General features: G+C 33.0%; 2 protein-coding genes across 2 annotated transcripts; both read right to left on the bottom strand.

Annotated features, from left to right (window-relative positions):
* Positions 1-5,046: 5,046 nt before the first annotated feature.
* Positions 5,047-7,087, bottom strand: LOC112710096 (glyoxylate/hydroxypyruvate reductase HPR3). Its single transcript, XM_025762197.3, has 2 exons — positions 6,524-7,087; positions 5,047-5,962 (listed from the first exon to the last, which is right to left on the bottom strand). The coding sequence occupies exons 1-2, from the start codon at positions 6,971-6,973 to the stop codon at positions 5,441-5,443; spliced, it is 972 nt and encodes a 323-aa protein (XP_025617982.1). The 5' UTR covers positions 6,974-7,087; the 3' UTR covers positions 5,047-5,440.
* Positions 7,088-12,717: 5,630 nt separating this feature from the next.
* On the bottom strand, positions 12,718-14,835 carry LOC112710097 (glyoxylate/hydroxypyruvate reductase HPR3). The gene is made up of 2 exons (XM_025762198.3): positions 14,217-14,835; positions 12,718-13,291 (listed from the first exon to the last, which is right to left on the bottom strand). The coding sequence occupies exons 1-2, from the start codon at positions 14,664-14,666 to the stop codon at positions 12,797-12,799; spliced, it is 945 nt and encodes a 314-aa protein (XP_025617983.1). The 5' UTR covers positions 14,667-14,835; the 3' UTR covers positions 12,718-12,796.
* Positions 14,836-16,852: the final 2,017 nt, after the last annotated feature.

Here is a 16,852-nt window from a genome sequence, read left to right as displayed (position 1 = left end):
TAGGGGATAAGGGTCCTTAGGACATGCCTTATTCAAGTCGGTATAGTCGACACACATTCTCCATTTACCATTCTGTTTTTTGACTAGCACTACATTGGCTAGCCATGTTGGGTATTTGACCTCTCTAATAAAGCCGGCTTCCAGGAGCGCCTGTACTTGCTCTTCTACTATTAGGGCTCGTTCCGGGCCGAGCTTGCGTCTTCTTTGTTGTACAGGTCGGGACCCTAGGTAAACCGAGAGTCTGTGGGACATGAGTTCGGGATCGATCCCGGGCATGTCGGAAGCCTTCCATGCGAAGAGGTCAGAATTAGTTCTTAGGAGTTCACCCAACCTTTGTTTTAGGGTTTCCCCTAGGTTGGCTCCTATGTAAGTGTTTTTTCCTTCCTCCTCACCGACTTGTATCTCCTCGGTTTTTCCTCCCGGTTGGGGTCGTAGCTCTTCTCTGGTCCTTGTGCCGCCTAGCTCTATGGTGTGGACTTCTTTGCCCTTTCCTCTCAGATTTAGGCTTTCGTTGTAGCACTTTCTCGCCAATTTTTGATCTCCCCTCACCGTTGCTATTCCTCCTGGAGTCGGGAATTTCATGCAAAGGTGGGGAGTGGATACCACTGCTCCAAGGCAATTAAGGGTAGTCCTGCCAATTAAGGCATTGTAGGCTGACCCTTCATCGATGACTATGAAGTCTATGCTTAGAGTCCTTGATTTTTCCCCTCTTCCAAAAGTGGTGTGAAGGGGCAAGAATCCCAGTGGTTTTATCGGCGTATCCCCTAGTCCATATAGGGTGTCGGGGTAGGCTCTCAACTCTTTTTCATCTAACCCTAGCTTGTCGAAGGCGGACTTGAAGAGGATGTCCGCCGAGCTTCCTTGGTCTACTAGGGTTCTGTGGAGATGGGCGTTGGCTAGGATCATAGTTATCACCACGGGATCATCGTGCCCGGGGATTATCTCTTGCCCATCTTCTTTTGTGAACGAGATAGTGGGGAGGTCGGGTGACTCCTCTCCGACCTGGTATACTCTTTTGAGATGTCTTTTGCGAGAAGATTTGGTGATTCCACCTCCTGCAAATCCTCCCGAGATCATATGGATATGTCTCTCTGGGGTTTGTGGTGGTGGATCTCTTCTATCCATATCATCTCGCTTTCTCTTTCCGTGACTGTCAGACCTTTCCATAAGATATCTATCAAGCCGACCTTCTCTGGCCAGCTTTTCTATCACATTCTTAAGGTCATAACAGTCATTAGTGGAGTGACCATATATTTTATGGTACTCGCAATAATCGCTGCGGCTTCCCCCTTTTTTATTTTTAATAGGTCTAGGGGGTGGCAGCCTTTCAGTGTGGCAAATCTCTCTGTATACATCCACTATAGAAGTTTTTAGAGGAGTATAAGAGTGATACTTCCTGGGTCTCTCGAGACCGAGTTCTTCCTTTCTCTTGACTTCCCTTTCCTTCTCCTTAGATGAAGGAGGGGGTCCAGGTCGCCAACTCAGGTCCCTTAATTTTGCATTCTCTTCCATATTGATGTACTTTTCAGCCCTTTCTTGTACATCACTTAGAGAAACGGGGTGTCTTTTAGATATGGACTGTGAGAAGGGACCTTCTCTAAGTCCATTGACTAACCCCATTATGACTGCCTCTGTGCGCAAGTCCTGGATCTCTAAACATGCTTTGTTGAACCTTTCCATATAGGCTCGCAGAGGTTCTCCGACCTCCTGTTTTATTCCCAGGAGGCTCGGTGCATGTTTTACCTTATCTTTCTGAATTGAGAACCTCATAAAAAACTTCCTTGAGAGGTCTTCAAAGCTAGTGATTGATCTCGGGGGGAGGCTATCGAACCACTTCATCGCTGCTTTTGACAAAGTGGTCGGGAAAGCTTTGCATCTCGTAGCGTCGGAGGCATCAGCCAGATACATCCGACTTTTGAAGTTGCTTAGATGATGCTTTGGATCCGTGGTTCCATCATAGAGGTCCATATCAGGGCTTTTGAAGTTCCTTGGAACTTTTGCCCTCATTATGTCCTTGCTGAAAGGATCTTCTCCGCCCAAAAGTTGGTCTTCTTGTTCTTCGCGGGAGTTGTGACTCTTGAGGGAGGATTCTAGCTGTAAGAGTTTTCTTTCTAACTCTTTTCGCCGTTCCATCTCCTCTTTAAGGTACCTTTCAGTTTCCCTTTGTTTCTCCCGCTCCTGCTCCAATTGTTCCAGGCGGCTGTGGACTAATCCCATTAATTCAGCTACGTGGGATGGTCCGCCTTTTTCTGATTCGCGCCCGTCAGAGAAATTTACCTTCGGGTTCTTCATTCCAGAGGTACCCTCTCTGTGTTGATTGTTATCTTCCTGGTGTAGGGCCAGGTCTTCGTTGTCATTACCCATGTCTAGATTCTCTTGTTCAGAATCTGTTTCCACATGTCCTTCTTCATGGGATCTGTCCGCCATTAATGGATGATCTCTCGGGTCCCCGGCAACGGCGCCAATGTTACGGTGGGTAACCGGAGACTAATAGGATGGATGGCGTTTGGTGGCCCAAGTGTATGAAGGAGGAGGGCTCCGGATGGATCTGCAACTCGGGAGGCTCCGTCCGACTTGTGCTCGCGAGTGAATGGGGGGTGGTACCTACAAAGACACTCCGATGCCTAAGTTAGCAAGAGTGTGAGCAGGTCTAGAGAGTATTGGGTTTAAAGATACCTGAGGGGTGTCAATGTACTTATAGTGGTGAGCCAATAACTACCGTTGGTGTAGTGCCGTATCTTTAGGATATTAACCGTCCCCATTATCTTGGGGAGGTTAAGATATGGCTTTATGAAGCGGTTAGAGAGATTTTAGGGGCGGTTACTCATTTGAATAAGTGTTTATCTGCCAGCTAATCTCACATCCGACTTCTTCAGACCAAGTCGTGGTTGATACCGACTTCTTCTGTGAGGGTCGGCACTTAGCTAGGCTCTAATCCTTTAGATTAGGCCTTTTATTTGGACCTGGGCCTTTATCGTTGGGTCAGGGTATGAACAATTTTATTTTAATATATGTACACCAATTATATTATAAAGAAAAAAAATTCAACTCTCATTCTTTTCGAGATGCTAAAATAATACTTTCTTCTTCTTTATTTTATAAATGAACATTCTCTTCCTTCTAATTTTTAAAAAACTTCCTCTTTAATCTATTTTTAATTTTTTTTGTTAACTAATATTAACTTTATCCACTTTTTAAAAAAAATAAATTATTTTTTAAAAAAATACCTATTAACAAGAATTTTATTTTTTATCATTAAATTTTGTTTACTAAAATACCCTTTAATAAATTATTCTTTGATTGATTAAATTGTATTTTTACTAAAATATTTTCAAAAAAATTAATAATTAAATTATTGAGTAAAGTATCATTTTTATCCCAATGTTTAGGGTAAGTTTTAAAGTTGTCCTTAACGTTTCAATCGTTCTATTTAAGTCCCTAACATTTCAAAATTGACTTAATGTTGTTCTGAAGTTAGGGATCCATTAACAGAATTGACGGTGGGACAAAATTGAGACGATTTTAAAACGTTAGGGACTTAAATAGGACAAAAATGTTGGGGACAAAAACGATACATAGAAATTAAATTTAATTTTATCTTTCAATAATATCAATTTTTTACTATACATAGTATTCAATTATTTTTTAATCACATGTAAGTAAATTACACTTAATCATATTATTTTCATTCTAAATAATTTATTTTTTTATAATTTTACTCTTAAAGATTTTTAGTTATCATGAAATGTTTGTAAAATGACTAGTATATAAACGTGCAGAAAATATATATATATATATATATAATAAAATATAAATTATACCTTTTTGTCTCTCTAATGCATCAAAATTCTTTAAAATTATAAAAAAATAAATTTATTTAAAATAAAAATAATGTAATTAAGTGTAATTACTTAGTTGTACAGTAAAAAATTGATATTATCGAAAGATAAAATTAAATTAACATTTATTTTTATGAATCGTTTTTGACCTAAATGTTTTCGTCCTATTTAAGTCCCTAACATTTCAAAATCGTCTCAATTTTGTCCGTCAATTCTGTTAACGGATCCCTAACGACAGGACAACGTTGAGTCAATTTTGAAATGTTAGGGATTTAAATAGGACAACTCCGCCTATGTTACACTTGCGGTACATAGCCGGTCCCAAACCCGGATAAAAGAGGAGGTGTGTTAGGTCTTCGGCAACCAACATAAAAATATAGCCGAACCCCCCATGACAGGGATTTAAATAGGACAATTGAAACATTAGAGACAACTTTGAGACTTACCCCTAACATTCGGGACAAAAACGATACTTTACTCTAAATTATTTTTTTCTAAAATACCAACCCTTCAATAATTTTTTAATTATTAAATTGTGATTTTACTCAAATTTTTGTTAACAATTATTTTTATATTTATTATTAATTTTTCGATATCAATATATATTATTTTAACATTAAATAAAAAAATTTTACCACTGTTAATATATATAACAATTAATGTATATTGATATTGAAAAATAATCTTACTAAATTTTTTATTTAATGTTAAAATAATATATATAAATATCGAAAAATTAATAGTAAAATATAAAAAAATTGTTAACAAAAATTTTGGTAAAATTATAACTTAATAATTAAAAAATGATTGAAGAGTATTTTAGAAAAAAAATATAATTATTAAATTTTTTTTAAAAATAGAATTTAATCAATAAAAGAATAATTTATTATAGGATATTTTGGTAAGCAAAATTTAATGGTAAAAAATAAAATTTTTGCTAATGGGTATTTTCTTAAAAAATAATTTTTTTTCTTAGAAAATGGATAAAGTTAACGTTAGTTAATACAAAAAAGTTTAAAATAGATTAAAGATGAGGTTTTTTAAAAGTTAAAAATGAGGGAAATATACATTTATAAAATAAAAGGGAAGGAGAGTGTCATTTTAAAATCTCGTAGAAGAGAAAAGTAGAATTTTCTCTATTATAAAACTAAATTTTGCACAATAAATTTTCTAATTACTTAATTAATAATTTTAACATATGTCATCATATAATAACTAAATTATTTTTTATTTACCAAACACAAAATAATATATATAAAACTTAAAAAACAAAATAAAAAACATTCCTTCAAAACACTGAACACCTAAAACAGAGTTGGTGTGCCCTTCAAAGTTCAAACCACTCCCTAAACACATTCGCAATTTTTCCCCTGTTATTGAAACGGGGTTAAACCGTTGCCGACTACATGGCATTATTAAGCAAGTATCCAATAATGAAACTACATAAGTAAGAGCGAATTATATCCTCTCTATTCTAAGGTGGGTACATAAGTGGAAATGATCACCATGGTCAAATAGCGTTGACCAGTTGACATCATTGAACCAAGAAAGGCCTTATTTCAATTACAAAAACCACAAAAGCAAACATGGCCCTGAATTCTTCATGTTATTGGAGAAATAATAAGGGGTTTACTTGAGAAGAAGGCATCTAAACTCTTTGCTACATGTTCACATGCATCCATGAAACAATCTAATGTGTAAGCAGCAGCATGTGGTGAAAGGACAACATTGTCCAATGCAAAAAGTTCCTCGGGAACATTAGGCTCATTCTCAAACACATCCAAACCAGCACCTCTTATTTCCCCTTTCATCAAACATTGTACCAATTCCTTTTCATCAATTAGAGCTCCTCTTCCAACATTCACAATAATGCCATCCTTCCCCAATGCTAACATTACTTCCTTGTTGACTATGTACTTTGTCTGCTCAGTTAATGGACAACAAAGTACAAGAACATCACTGTTAGAGGCAAGATCAACCACGTTGGAGTAGAAAGTGTATGAGACTGATGGATTCTTGTTCCTTGAATGGTACATGATTATGCAATCAAAGGCCTCTAGCCTTTTAGCAACTTCCCCACCAATTCTTCCCAATCCAATAATCCCAACTCTCTTGCCTCCTAGCTGAAAGTTGAAAACTAGTCATCAATCCATCTAAATTACATTTATCAAGTTTAGTGTAAAAAAAAAGAGGAGGATAACAACTTTGCATCAAAATGCAAATAGTTGCTAAAAACATACTGAACAAGAATAATGTTATTTAGAGAGCCCCAAAAATCTTGCCACACTGGTCATATAATCTAAATTTCATTGACATTTTGGATGAAAAAATAAAAAAGAATTTTCAGAACTTCATTGCCACATGATTTTCTTTTTCTTTTATCTACACATGAGGATGTTGTGTGGCATAATTTACTAAGAACTTGCTATACTTGAAATGATCAGAGCAGCAGAGATTCCCATGAAATTTTGTTTTTCTAGGTTGATTAGTTAGTTAGCTACTTATTATATTATTTAAAATTTAAACATGTCCAAATGACATTTGTGTGCTATATAATTAGTTCTGGTAAGTGGTAACAATACTCCACTCAAATTTTGCTTTGTCATGTACTAAATTACTCTTTGTAAATTCTTAATTATCAACTTCCAAAAAATGCACGAGTCTACCGCTCAACTGACAGTTACCTTTGATCCAGAAGGAGAAGCCAAGGGCTTACATGGACCCCAGTTTCTAGCGAAGCGGTCGCCGGCAGAGATCTTGAAGTGGACGTCGATGAGCAACGCGACGGCTATGTCAGCAACGTCGGCTGTGAACTGTGTCCCGAGAGTGACAACGTGGATGCAGCGGCGAAGGCACTCGAGGATGTCAATGTGGTCAGATCCGACGCTGACCGTAACAACAATGCCGAGGGAGGGGAGTGAGCGGATGACGTCAGCAGTGACCGGCTGTAGAGGGTTGCAGAGGATGGCGCGAACGGAGGAAGGGTGGATTTGTTGGGTTTGAAGGAATTGGAGGAGTGGGAGATTAGAGGAGAAGGCATCAAGGAAACGGTATTTGTTAGAGTTTTGAGATTGGAAGAGGCTATACAACGCTGGAGGGCCCATAACCAAGAGTGGTGGAAGCTCTGAAGTCATTGTTCCACTCACTTCCCACTTATCTGCTTAGTAACTCATAGTCTGCTTCCAGGTTCCAGTTAAATGTTCTGTTGTGTTTTCTTTGGAGAATGCAGAGTGGGAAATTAGAATTGTTTTTTTTTTTTCGTATTCAGAGATAATGTGTTTTAAGTGTTGTTTTTTTAGATGGATTTGATCATTTTTAATTTTAGGTATCCCAAATTTATGGACATTATACACCTATACACACATTTGAAAAATTGAGAAAGTATAGGAGAATTACATCTTTTTTTAACAACAAAAATAATAGGTTGAAAAAAGGAAATTAATTTTAATTTTAAAAGTTAAATTTTGAATTAATTAGATTTAATCATAATTTTTTTTAACCACAATCATTCTCTTGCAATCCTATGTCATTGCCACAGGTGTTATATTGTAATTTTGGTGTTTCTCGCATTGTTGTCTCATTACTTGTTTTTTATTAACTAAGTTGAATATTCATTTTATTGTGTATGCATATGGTTCTTTTTATTCTAAAGTAAATGTTTATTTAGATATCTATTGATATTTTACTTGATTTGTTTGACTTTGCATGCACATATTCCGCAGCATGTTCATTTTACTATGTATACAAATGATTTTTTCACTAAGATGTGGATGTTTATTTGGATCAATACTATTTGAGTGAACGAAAATAAGGACGAAGTAGAGACACGTCGCTTTTGTTGTGGTGCAGCTGTACGACGGGCGGCCTTCTTCCACGGCAAGAATGCGCGTCGCAGGAGAGCAGTAGGGCGGTACGGTTGTGCGTGGCGCAATGGGCGATGGGGGACCTTCTCACTCATCGGGAAGGCATGGCGGTTGGTAGGGGTGGAAAAAGGCCAGGCGGCCTTCCAGGAGCCTATAGCCTGACCTGTTATAAAATAGGTACAGGTCCAGGCTCTTTTAAAAGCCTTAATACATTAATAGGTTAGGTCCATGCTTATTAATTAGCCTTATAGGCCTGTCAGGCCTGTCTGGGCCTGTTAAAATATAATTAAATATATAAATAATTATTTATTATTAATAAAATTATGAGATATTTTAAATTTATTATATTTTATTATAAATATTTTTGTATATTTTAAATATGTTAAAAGTTTAAAATTTTTTATAAATATTAAATATATGACATATTACATATAATTATTTTTATTAAAAAATAATTTTTTAAATAATATTTTTATTTTTGTAAAAAAAAAATTATTAGGCCTTTTAACAGGCTTTAGGCCAGGCCAGGCTGAATAACAGGTCAGGTCTAGTAATTTATAAAGAGCCTATAACAGGCTGTAGGCCAGACTTAGGCCAATCAACTGTATGACAGGACAAGCCTGTTAAGAGCAAAATCTGGCCTGACCTAGCCTGTTTCCACCCCTAGCGGTTGGGAACAGAGGCCCAATGCCGCTGGGGAGAGCATGGGTAGAGGTAGCGACGGCACTTCGAACGCTTAGGGGAGATGGAGATGTGATAATGCAGCGTGGAGGAGAGCTGACAATACGGCGTGGAGCATCAACAGAACAGTATCTCTGTTCTAGGCGAGGTGGCGATGGCGGTGCACCACAGTTTCTTGATGGGGAGATGCAATGGTGGGAGATTACGATATAAATAGAATTTAGGGTTTGGTATTAGTGAAAATAAAAAATAAAAAAACGAAAAGTAAAAATGAAATTAGATTGGAGTGTTTTTTTATAGTTATTGAGTCTGAATGTTCAACCTATTATTTATGTTATTCATACCTCTCGCTGTCTACATAATAAAATTAGGACAAAACACTATAATAAGCCAAGGAGAAGAAAATTTTACACAAATCAACCAAATAGAAAATTGGTTCATGAATCCATCAACACACATTATTATATAGTTCGAATCAATATGTTTCGAACTAGAATTTTATGTAATTCGAATCAATATGATTCGAATTACTCACACATGCAGACACACAGTAATTCGAATCAAGTTGATTCGAATTACACTCACACACGCTGCACATAGTAATTCGAATTGGCCAGATTCGAATTACTCATGATTTAATTTTACCATTCTTTTATTAAAAAAATTAATAATTAAAAAATTAAAAAATATATATTTTATTTTATGCATTAAAAAAAAGCTAACAAAATATTTAATTACGAGACTTCTTTAAAATATTAATGAGCTATCAATTCGAATTTCATACGATACTCTTTTGCCCATTTTTAATAGTTCATGAAAATTTTTTTAATAAATTTATTTAAATTATACCACAAAAAATATTTTATTCTATACAAAATAATTTAAAAAAATAGCTTAAAAGATGTTAGGAGTACTATAAAAATTTATAATATCCTAATGACTTGGGACATTAAAAAAATACTCTACATAGTCAATAATAATTTAAAAATAAAAAAAATACAGTTATAACTAGTATATACCTAAACTACTAGAATATTACAAACTTTTATAGTACTCCTAACATTTTTTAAGCTATTTTTTAAAAATTATTTTGCATAGAATAAAGGGCATTTTAAGCCATTTTTAGCCATTTTATATGCAAAATAATTTTTAAAAAATGGCTTAAAAAATATAAGGAATACTATAAAAGTTTGTAATATTCTAGTAATTTATGTAAATACTGGTTATAACTATATTTTTTTAATTTTTAAATTATTATTGACTGAAGGGGAGCCTCGGAGCAGCGGATGAGTTGTCTCCACGTGACCTCAAGGTCACGGGTTCAAGCCGTGGAAACAGCCACTGATATAATTATCAGGTTAGGCTGCGTACATTACAACCTTGGTTGCGGCCCTTTCCCGGACCCTGCGTTAAACGCGGGACGCTTGTGCACCGGGTTGCCCTTTTTTTTTTTTAAATTATTATTGACTATGTAGAGTATTTCTTTAATGTCCCAAGTCATTAGGACATTATAAATTTTTATAGTACCCCTAACATTTTTAAGCCATTTTTTAAAATTATTTTGTATAGAATAAAATATTTTTTTGTGGTATAATTTAAATAAATTTATTAAAAAAATTTCATGAGCTATTAAAAATGGGCAAAAGAGTATTGTATGAAATTCGAATTAATAGCTCATTAATATTTTAAAGAAGTCTCGTAATTAAATATTTTGTTAACTTTTTTTTAATGCATAAAATAAAAATATATTTTTAAAAACTTTTTAATTATTAATTTTTTAATCAATTATTAATTTTTTAATAAAATAATGGACAAAATTAAATCATGAGTAATTCGAATCTGACCAATTCGAATTACCATGTGCAGCGTGTGTGAGTGTAATTCGAATCAACATGATTCGAATTACTATGGGTGTAATTCGAATCAGCTTGATTCGAATTATGGTGTGTCTGCATGTGTGAGTAATTCGAATCATATTGATTCGAATTACATGAAATTCTAGTTCGAAACATATTGATTCGAACTATATAAAAATGTGTATTGGTGGATTCATGAATCAATTTTCTATTTGGTTAATTTGTGTAAAATTTCCTTCTCCTTGGTTTATTATAGTATTTTGCCCATAAAATTATTAAAAATTTTACATATTATTTAATTGTGATTAAGATTCAAACCAACATATTAAAAGACATCATATATTATTATTCAACCAAAACCTCAATTGAATGGGTTTTAAGTTTCAATTTTTAGTCTTTTCTTTTCTTTCTTTTTTTTTTTTTAAGATGTGAAACAAAACAAAAAAATAACCAAATTCTAAAGTCTACTCAAACACAACATGAGAAAAATAGCAAAGCCATTTATGGTATGCTATATAAGAAACTTCCTTATCTTGTGCTTGCAGCTCACTCACCTCATTTATGCGCTAGTTAATATATATATATATATATTTCATTAAAAAATATTAGATAATCATTAAACTTATTATTTTTTATTATTATTTAATTATTAATATTTAAAAATATAAAATAAAATATATTATTAAATTAAAAAACTAAATTTAAAAAATTATATTAATAAAAAATAATAAATTCTGATCATTCTAATATTTTTTGTCTTTACTCACTTCACTTGCAGAAACAAATATCATGGGCATGATCTATTTTGGGGGGATTTGAATATTATTATTTTATTTTAGAAGTGACATAATTATTATTTGAAGGTTTGATTGTCTTGCTTTGATTATTATTAGGCTAATTATCTAGTATCGACTATTTTAATGTCAAATTTGTCCAACTTTTATTTTAAGATAAATTTTAATATTTTACAATTATTTATTCTTATATTATTTAAATTAGATATTAATTTTTAGTTATTGTTAATAAATTAGATATCAAAATTTTGGTAGCATAATTATCACTTTATTATTATTGGTTACCTTTAATAAAAAATCTTTTGTCAAAACTACATTTTTATTATCATCATAATACAAACTTTATTATTTGTCATCATATTGTCTTAAAGAGTTAATACTCATTTTAGTCTCGAAAATTTACACTTAACTTTAATTTCATTCTCAAATTTTAATTTATCTCCAAATATTAAATCGTGACTCATGTTTGTCCCTAAAATTATCTGAGTTAACATAATACTGATATGACGCGTTAACTTGGTTTGGTTTGGCTGAACTTATCATATTTCCAAGTAAAGCTTTTAGCGTTTTGCAAAGATAGAGCTACAACTTAAGGTTAAATTGAGTATCAACAACCTTGCCACATCATATACCTTTTACATTTCTACCATGGCAATTTGAATCACAAGAGACACACCTCGATAAGTTAGTGTGCCACATCAGTTCTTCATTAACAGAAATAATCTCAGGAACAGACGTGAATCACAAGTTAATATTTGGGGATTTTAATTGGGTAAATTTAAATTTGGAGATCAAAATTAAAGCCGAATATAAATTTCAGAGACTAAAATGAGTTTTAATTCGATATCCTAAATGATATGTTTTTTAATTTTATTTTATTTATTTGATATCGAAAGTACTTTTGATATTTTCACAGTCTTTTGATAATATAGTTGGCAAAGTATTTGATGGAACTCCACGCCAAAAATAATCACAGAATAATCCCAATTTATTTTATTGAATATACTAATGAACAATAATATTTTTAAAAATTAATTTTAAACTCTGCACACAATTAAGTGATTTAGGCTGATAAAACTTTTCTTTTTTAAAAGTAATTTATGAAAATTAGTTTTTAAAAATAATTTTTTTTAATTATAGTATTTATCAAATAAAAAATAACTTTTAATAACTTCAAGCAATAACAATTTACAATTGTGCATGACAACTAGTAACCTTGTGTGATACCTGTCTCATCTCCATATCCGGTTGCCGAACTGGTCTTGGCTGCCCAACACAGTCATTGCCTGGCGGTTTTGCTATTGTAGTTAGTTGCACAGTGTTGCTGCAATCCCACCACTCTCTCCTCTCACAATTCTAAACCATGCTGATGATTCTACTTGGAGTCATATCTTGAGATTTATTACAATTTTATATAGAAAAGGAACTTTTATTTGCGTGTGTCTACTAATTACTTTAACTTTGTTAGATGTAAAAATCTTGGCAAATTGTATTATATGTACTGCTCCAGTCACTTTAACAAAGACATTAGACATGCACGGTTGAGGTCATTCCTACCCGGCCCTTTGATTTGATTCTAAAATAATATTATAAATTAGGCTTGGTTTATCAAATCGGAAACCTGATAAACCCATCAATTGATTCGATTGGATCGCTAATTAAATTGGATTTAAATTCATCTAAGTTAAATTCGTAAAAATTGAAGTGTACTGGATAAGTGAAATTGCAAGTGTACATGAAGACACAGGAGAAATAATAAGGGGTTAACTTGAGAAGAAGGCATCAAAACTCTTTGCCACATGTTCACATGCATCCATGAAACAATCTAATGTAATTGCACCAGCATGTGGTGAAAGGACAACATTGTCCAATGAAAAGAGCTCTTTGGGAACATTAGGCTCATTCTCAAACACATCCAAACCAGCACCTCTTATCTCCCCTTTCATCAAACATTGTACCAATTCCTTTTCATCAATTAGAGCTCCTCTTCCAACATTCACAATAATGCCATCCTTCCCCAATGCTAACATTACTTCCTTGTTGACTATGTACTTTGTTTGCTCAGTTAATGGACAACAAAGAACAAGAACATCACTGTTAGAGGCAAGATCAACGACATTGGAGTAGAAAGTGTACGAGACTGATGGATTCTTGTTCCTTGAATGGTACATGATTATGCAATCAAAGGCCTCTAGCCTTTTGGCAACTTGTCCACCAATTCTTCCCAATCCTATAATCCCAACTCTCTTGCCTCCTAGCTGAAACAAAAAGTTGAAAACTAGTTATCATTCATTTGAAGCATCAAACTACTTTTATTGTTTCATTCAATAGTTCAATTCTAATTAGTATCACTTCCCTATATATAGGGCCTGGACAAGTTATTAATCATCCTCTGACCACTACAAACAGAGTAAAACACTGATTCCCTTTTTCATTTGGTAATATTACATACACACTTGACACCACTCTCAATCATGAACGATGACATCGAAATCGTCCTTTCGCACTAAAAACACAAAACTAAAATGCAAATGTAGTTGCGGGTGAAACATATACAGATTAACAAAAAGGGTTAGACAGCCCCAAAAATCTTACCACACTAGTGGTGTTAGATAATCTAACATTCATTGACTTTGGCCACAAACACTTTTTTTCAAAGAAAATTCTGAGATTCATACATGCATATCCGCAAAAAGCTTCAAAGGAATCAAGTAAAAGATTAAATGACACTACGTCCAATTCAAAATCTTATCTAAGTGGGACTATACCTCCCACTTGCTATGCGAAAATGGTATAAATTTGTGTGCCAATACCTAACAAAATTCTCTTCATATACAGTATATATATTAAATGATAGGAAAAATTTCAAGTGTACTAGGAACACCAGTATTCCAATTGTTATGACCGTTGATTTTAATTAATTTATATTATATATATTTTTTATAATTCAGATGAATTGTTAAAACAACAACTAGAATACTGATGGTCCTATACACTTGAAACTCTTCCTAAATGATAAATGATGTTAAAGAAACTGATATTAACTCATTCAAAAAATCAATAATCAGCTAATATTATTTTTATTAGCTTTGATTGTTTGTTAAAAAGAAAAATAGTTGCTAACAAAACCGTTCTCAATATAACACGAATTGAACAAGCATAAAGAGTGAAAGTGTGAGTTACCTTTGAACCAGAAGGGAAGCTCCATGGCTTGAAATGAATCGACTTCTTGGCAAACCGATCACCGGCAGAGATCTTGAACATGACGTCGATCAGCAACGCCACGGCCATGTCAGCAACATCGGGGGCAAACTGTGACCCGAGAGTAACAACCTGGATGCCTCGGCGGCGGCACTCGGCGGTATCGATGTGGTCAGCACCAACGGTGGTAGTAGCGACGATGCCGAGGGAGGGGAGTGACCGAATGACGTCAGCAGTGACCGGCTGTCGCGGGCTGCAGAGGATGGCGCGGACGGAGGAAGGGTGGGTTTGTTGGGTTTGAAGAAATTGGGGGAGTGGTAGATGAGAAGAAAAGGCATTGAGGAAACGGTATTTGTGAGAGTAGTGAGATTGGAAGAGGTTGAAGACCATTGGAGGACCCAAGACCAAGAGCGCTGGAAGCTCTGAATCCATGGCCGCACTCAGATTTCAGTCACTCACTCGCCGATCTGTTTACTAACAAGTCATCAGCTGTCAAGGTGAATGGCGACGAGGCTCGCTTTTGTGGGACCCACTCATTGTCAGAGATTCCAACTTTCATTAATGGTATGTTTCGTGCTGGTATTGCACTAGGCCACCACTCAAATAAAAATCCTAAAAACAACTTTATGATAAAGAAGCTTGCGTAGCAAAATCTAAACCATACATTTTAAAATCACATTTTTCACTTAAAACCATAATTTTTTATAAAGAAAAACGTCATCTAATGGAAAAAAATAAATTAAAAGATTTAAAAGAAAAAATAATTAAATTATCAAAATTAATAGATAAAAAACTAATGATTTTAACTAATATTAACTGTAATGACACCAAATTCTTAAAATCAATACAAAATGATTTTTTTCAAAATCTTTATTTTACTATAAGTTTTATTGAAGGACTTCAAAAACCTGAAAAAACTTATATTTCACACGGAATTTCTAAAAAATGTTACCATAGAAATGATTCCCCACACCTTTATCATACTTTTAACCCACAATTAAATTTTATAGTAGATATGCTTGAAGAAATATTAGTATCCATAAAATTTCAAAGAAATAAGGAAAAAGAGAATCCCAAAGAAAAAAATTTCAAAATATAATCAACATAACAGAATTAAAAGTAAAACCACCATTGAAATTATGAATATCGAAGAAAAATTAGAAAAAGTTACAATGCTTTTTAAACAATTAAAAATGGCTCAAGAAAATAATATTATGGAACAGGGATTTCAAATAGAAGAAGAATTAGTAAATTCTGAAAATATAGAAAATATAGAAAATGAAGAACACATCCTAGATTATTCAAGTGACGAAGAACCAGCAATTCCAATACAAGTAAAAAATGAAGTTGGAACATCTAAGGATAATCAATCTCAATTTAAATGGGAAACAGGTTTTAATAATTATGCTTTTAAAAAAGAGTTTATAAATAAAGATTCAAAATATACAAAAATACCATCAAAATACGTTCCTAAAATCCAGGAAATAGAAGGAGAAAGAATGCTCGATTTAGACTGTAAAAAGAATGAAAAAGAAATTTTTGAGAACTGGTTGAATTCCTTCTTATTAGAAGCCTTTACTAATCCAAAACTTAGTGAATTGTCTGGAAGAGATATTTGAAATTACATAGGGTTTCATACTAAAGGAACTGTAAGAGATTATATGACATCAATAGAAAATCAAATAATAGAAGAATTAGCAACAAAAACAACAGCTTATGATAAGATATTACATATAATGATGATTCTATATAAAGAATTTTTTAGAAAAAATATTATAGATCATAGACAAGAAGTCTATAATAAAGAATATCAAGAAGCAAAAAACCATTTAGCTAATATTCAGATATATGATTTATGTAATGTGGAGTCTTATATATGTGAATATAGAATACATTATTATAAATTAAAAGAAGAAGATAAAGACCATTATCTTAGTATGTATATAACAAAACTTCCATATCCTACTAATGAATTTATAATGGGAAGATTTATAAGAGAAATAAATAGAGGGACAATTGAAAATAATTTTGGTGGAGCAACCTCTGCAATAAGAGAGGAAATAAAAGAACGTTGTATGCAAGAAGCAACTCAAAAAAGATTTGCAAATATAATTAGAATTTGCTGTCAGGTTAATGAAGAGATACCCCAAAAATATAGTCTTAATAAAAATTTTCAAAGAAAAAGAAAATATCAATTTAGAAAAAGAAAATACTATCCAAACTGGAGAAAAAAGAGGTATTTTAGAAAAAGAAATAACAATAAAAACAAAAGATAAAAAAATGACTATTGCCCAAATAAAAAAGAAAATTATAAGTGTTGGTATTGCCAAGAAGAATGACACTATACAAATGAATGTCCAAAAAAAAGGATAAAAAGGATCTTACCAAACAAATAGAAATTGCTAAGTCTTGTTTCATGGAACCATTAGAAGAATCTGATGATAACTTAGACTATATTTTTGAATATGTCTCAGAAACAGACTCAGAGTCTGAGTAATAATGCCACATTTATTACTATAAAAATAACAGAAAAGTTTATAAATGCTTTCATAGATATTGGAGCAACACAATGCTTTGCTAGTACAAATATAAAACTTGATTGGAAAAAATTAAAGAAA

The sequence above is a fragment of the Arachis hypogaea genome, chromosome 9, assembly GCF_003086295.3.
Source record: "Arachis hypogaea cultivar Tifrunner chromosome 9, arahy.Tifrunner.gnm2.J5K5, whole genome shotgun sequence".
NCBI lineage: Eukaryota > Viridiplantae > Streptophyta > Magnoliopsida > Fabales > Fabaceae > Arachis > Arachis hypogaea.
Note: the sequence above shows the minus strand (reverse complement) of the source record. Positions and strands in the feature narration are given on the sequence as shown.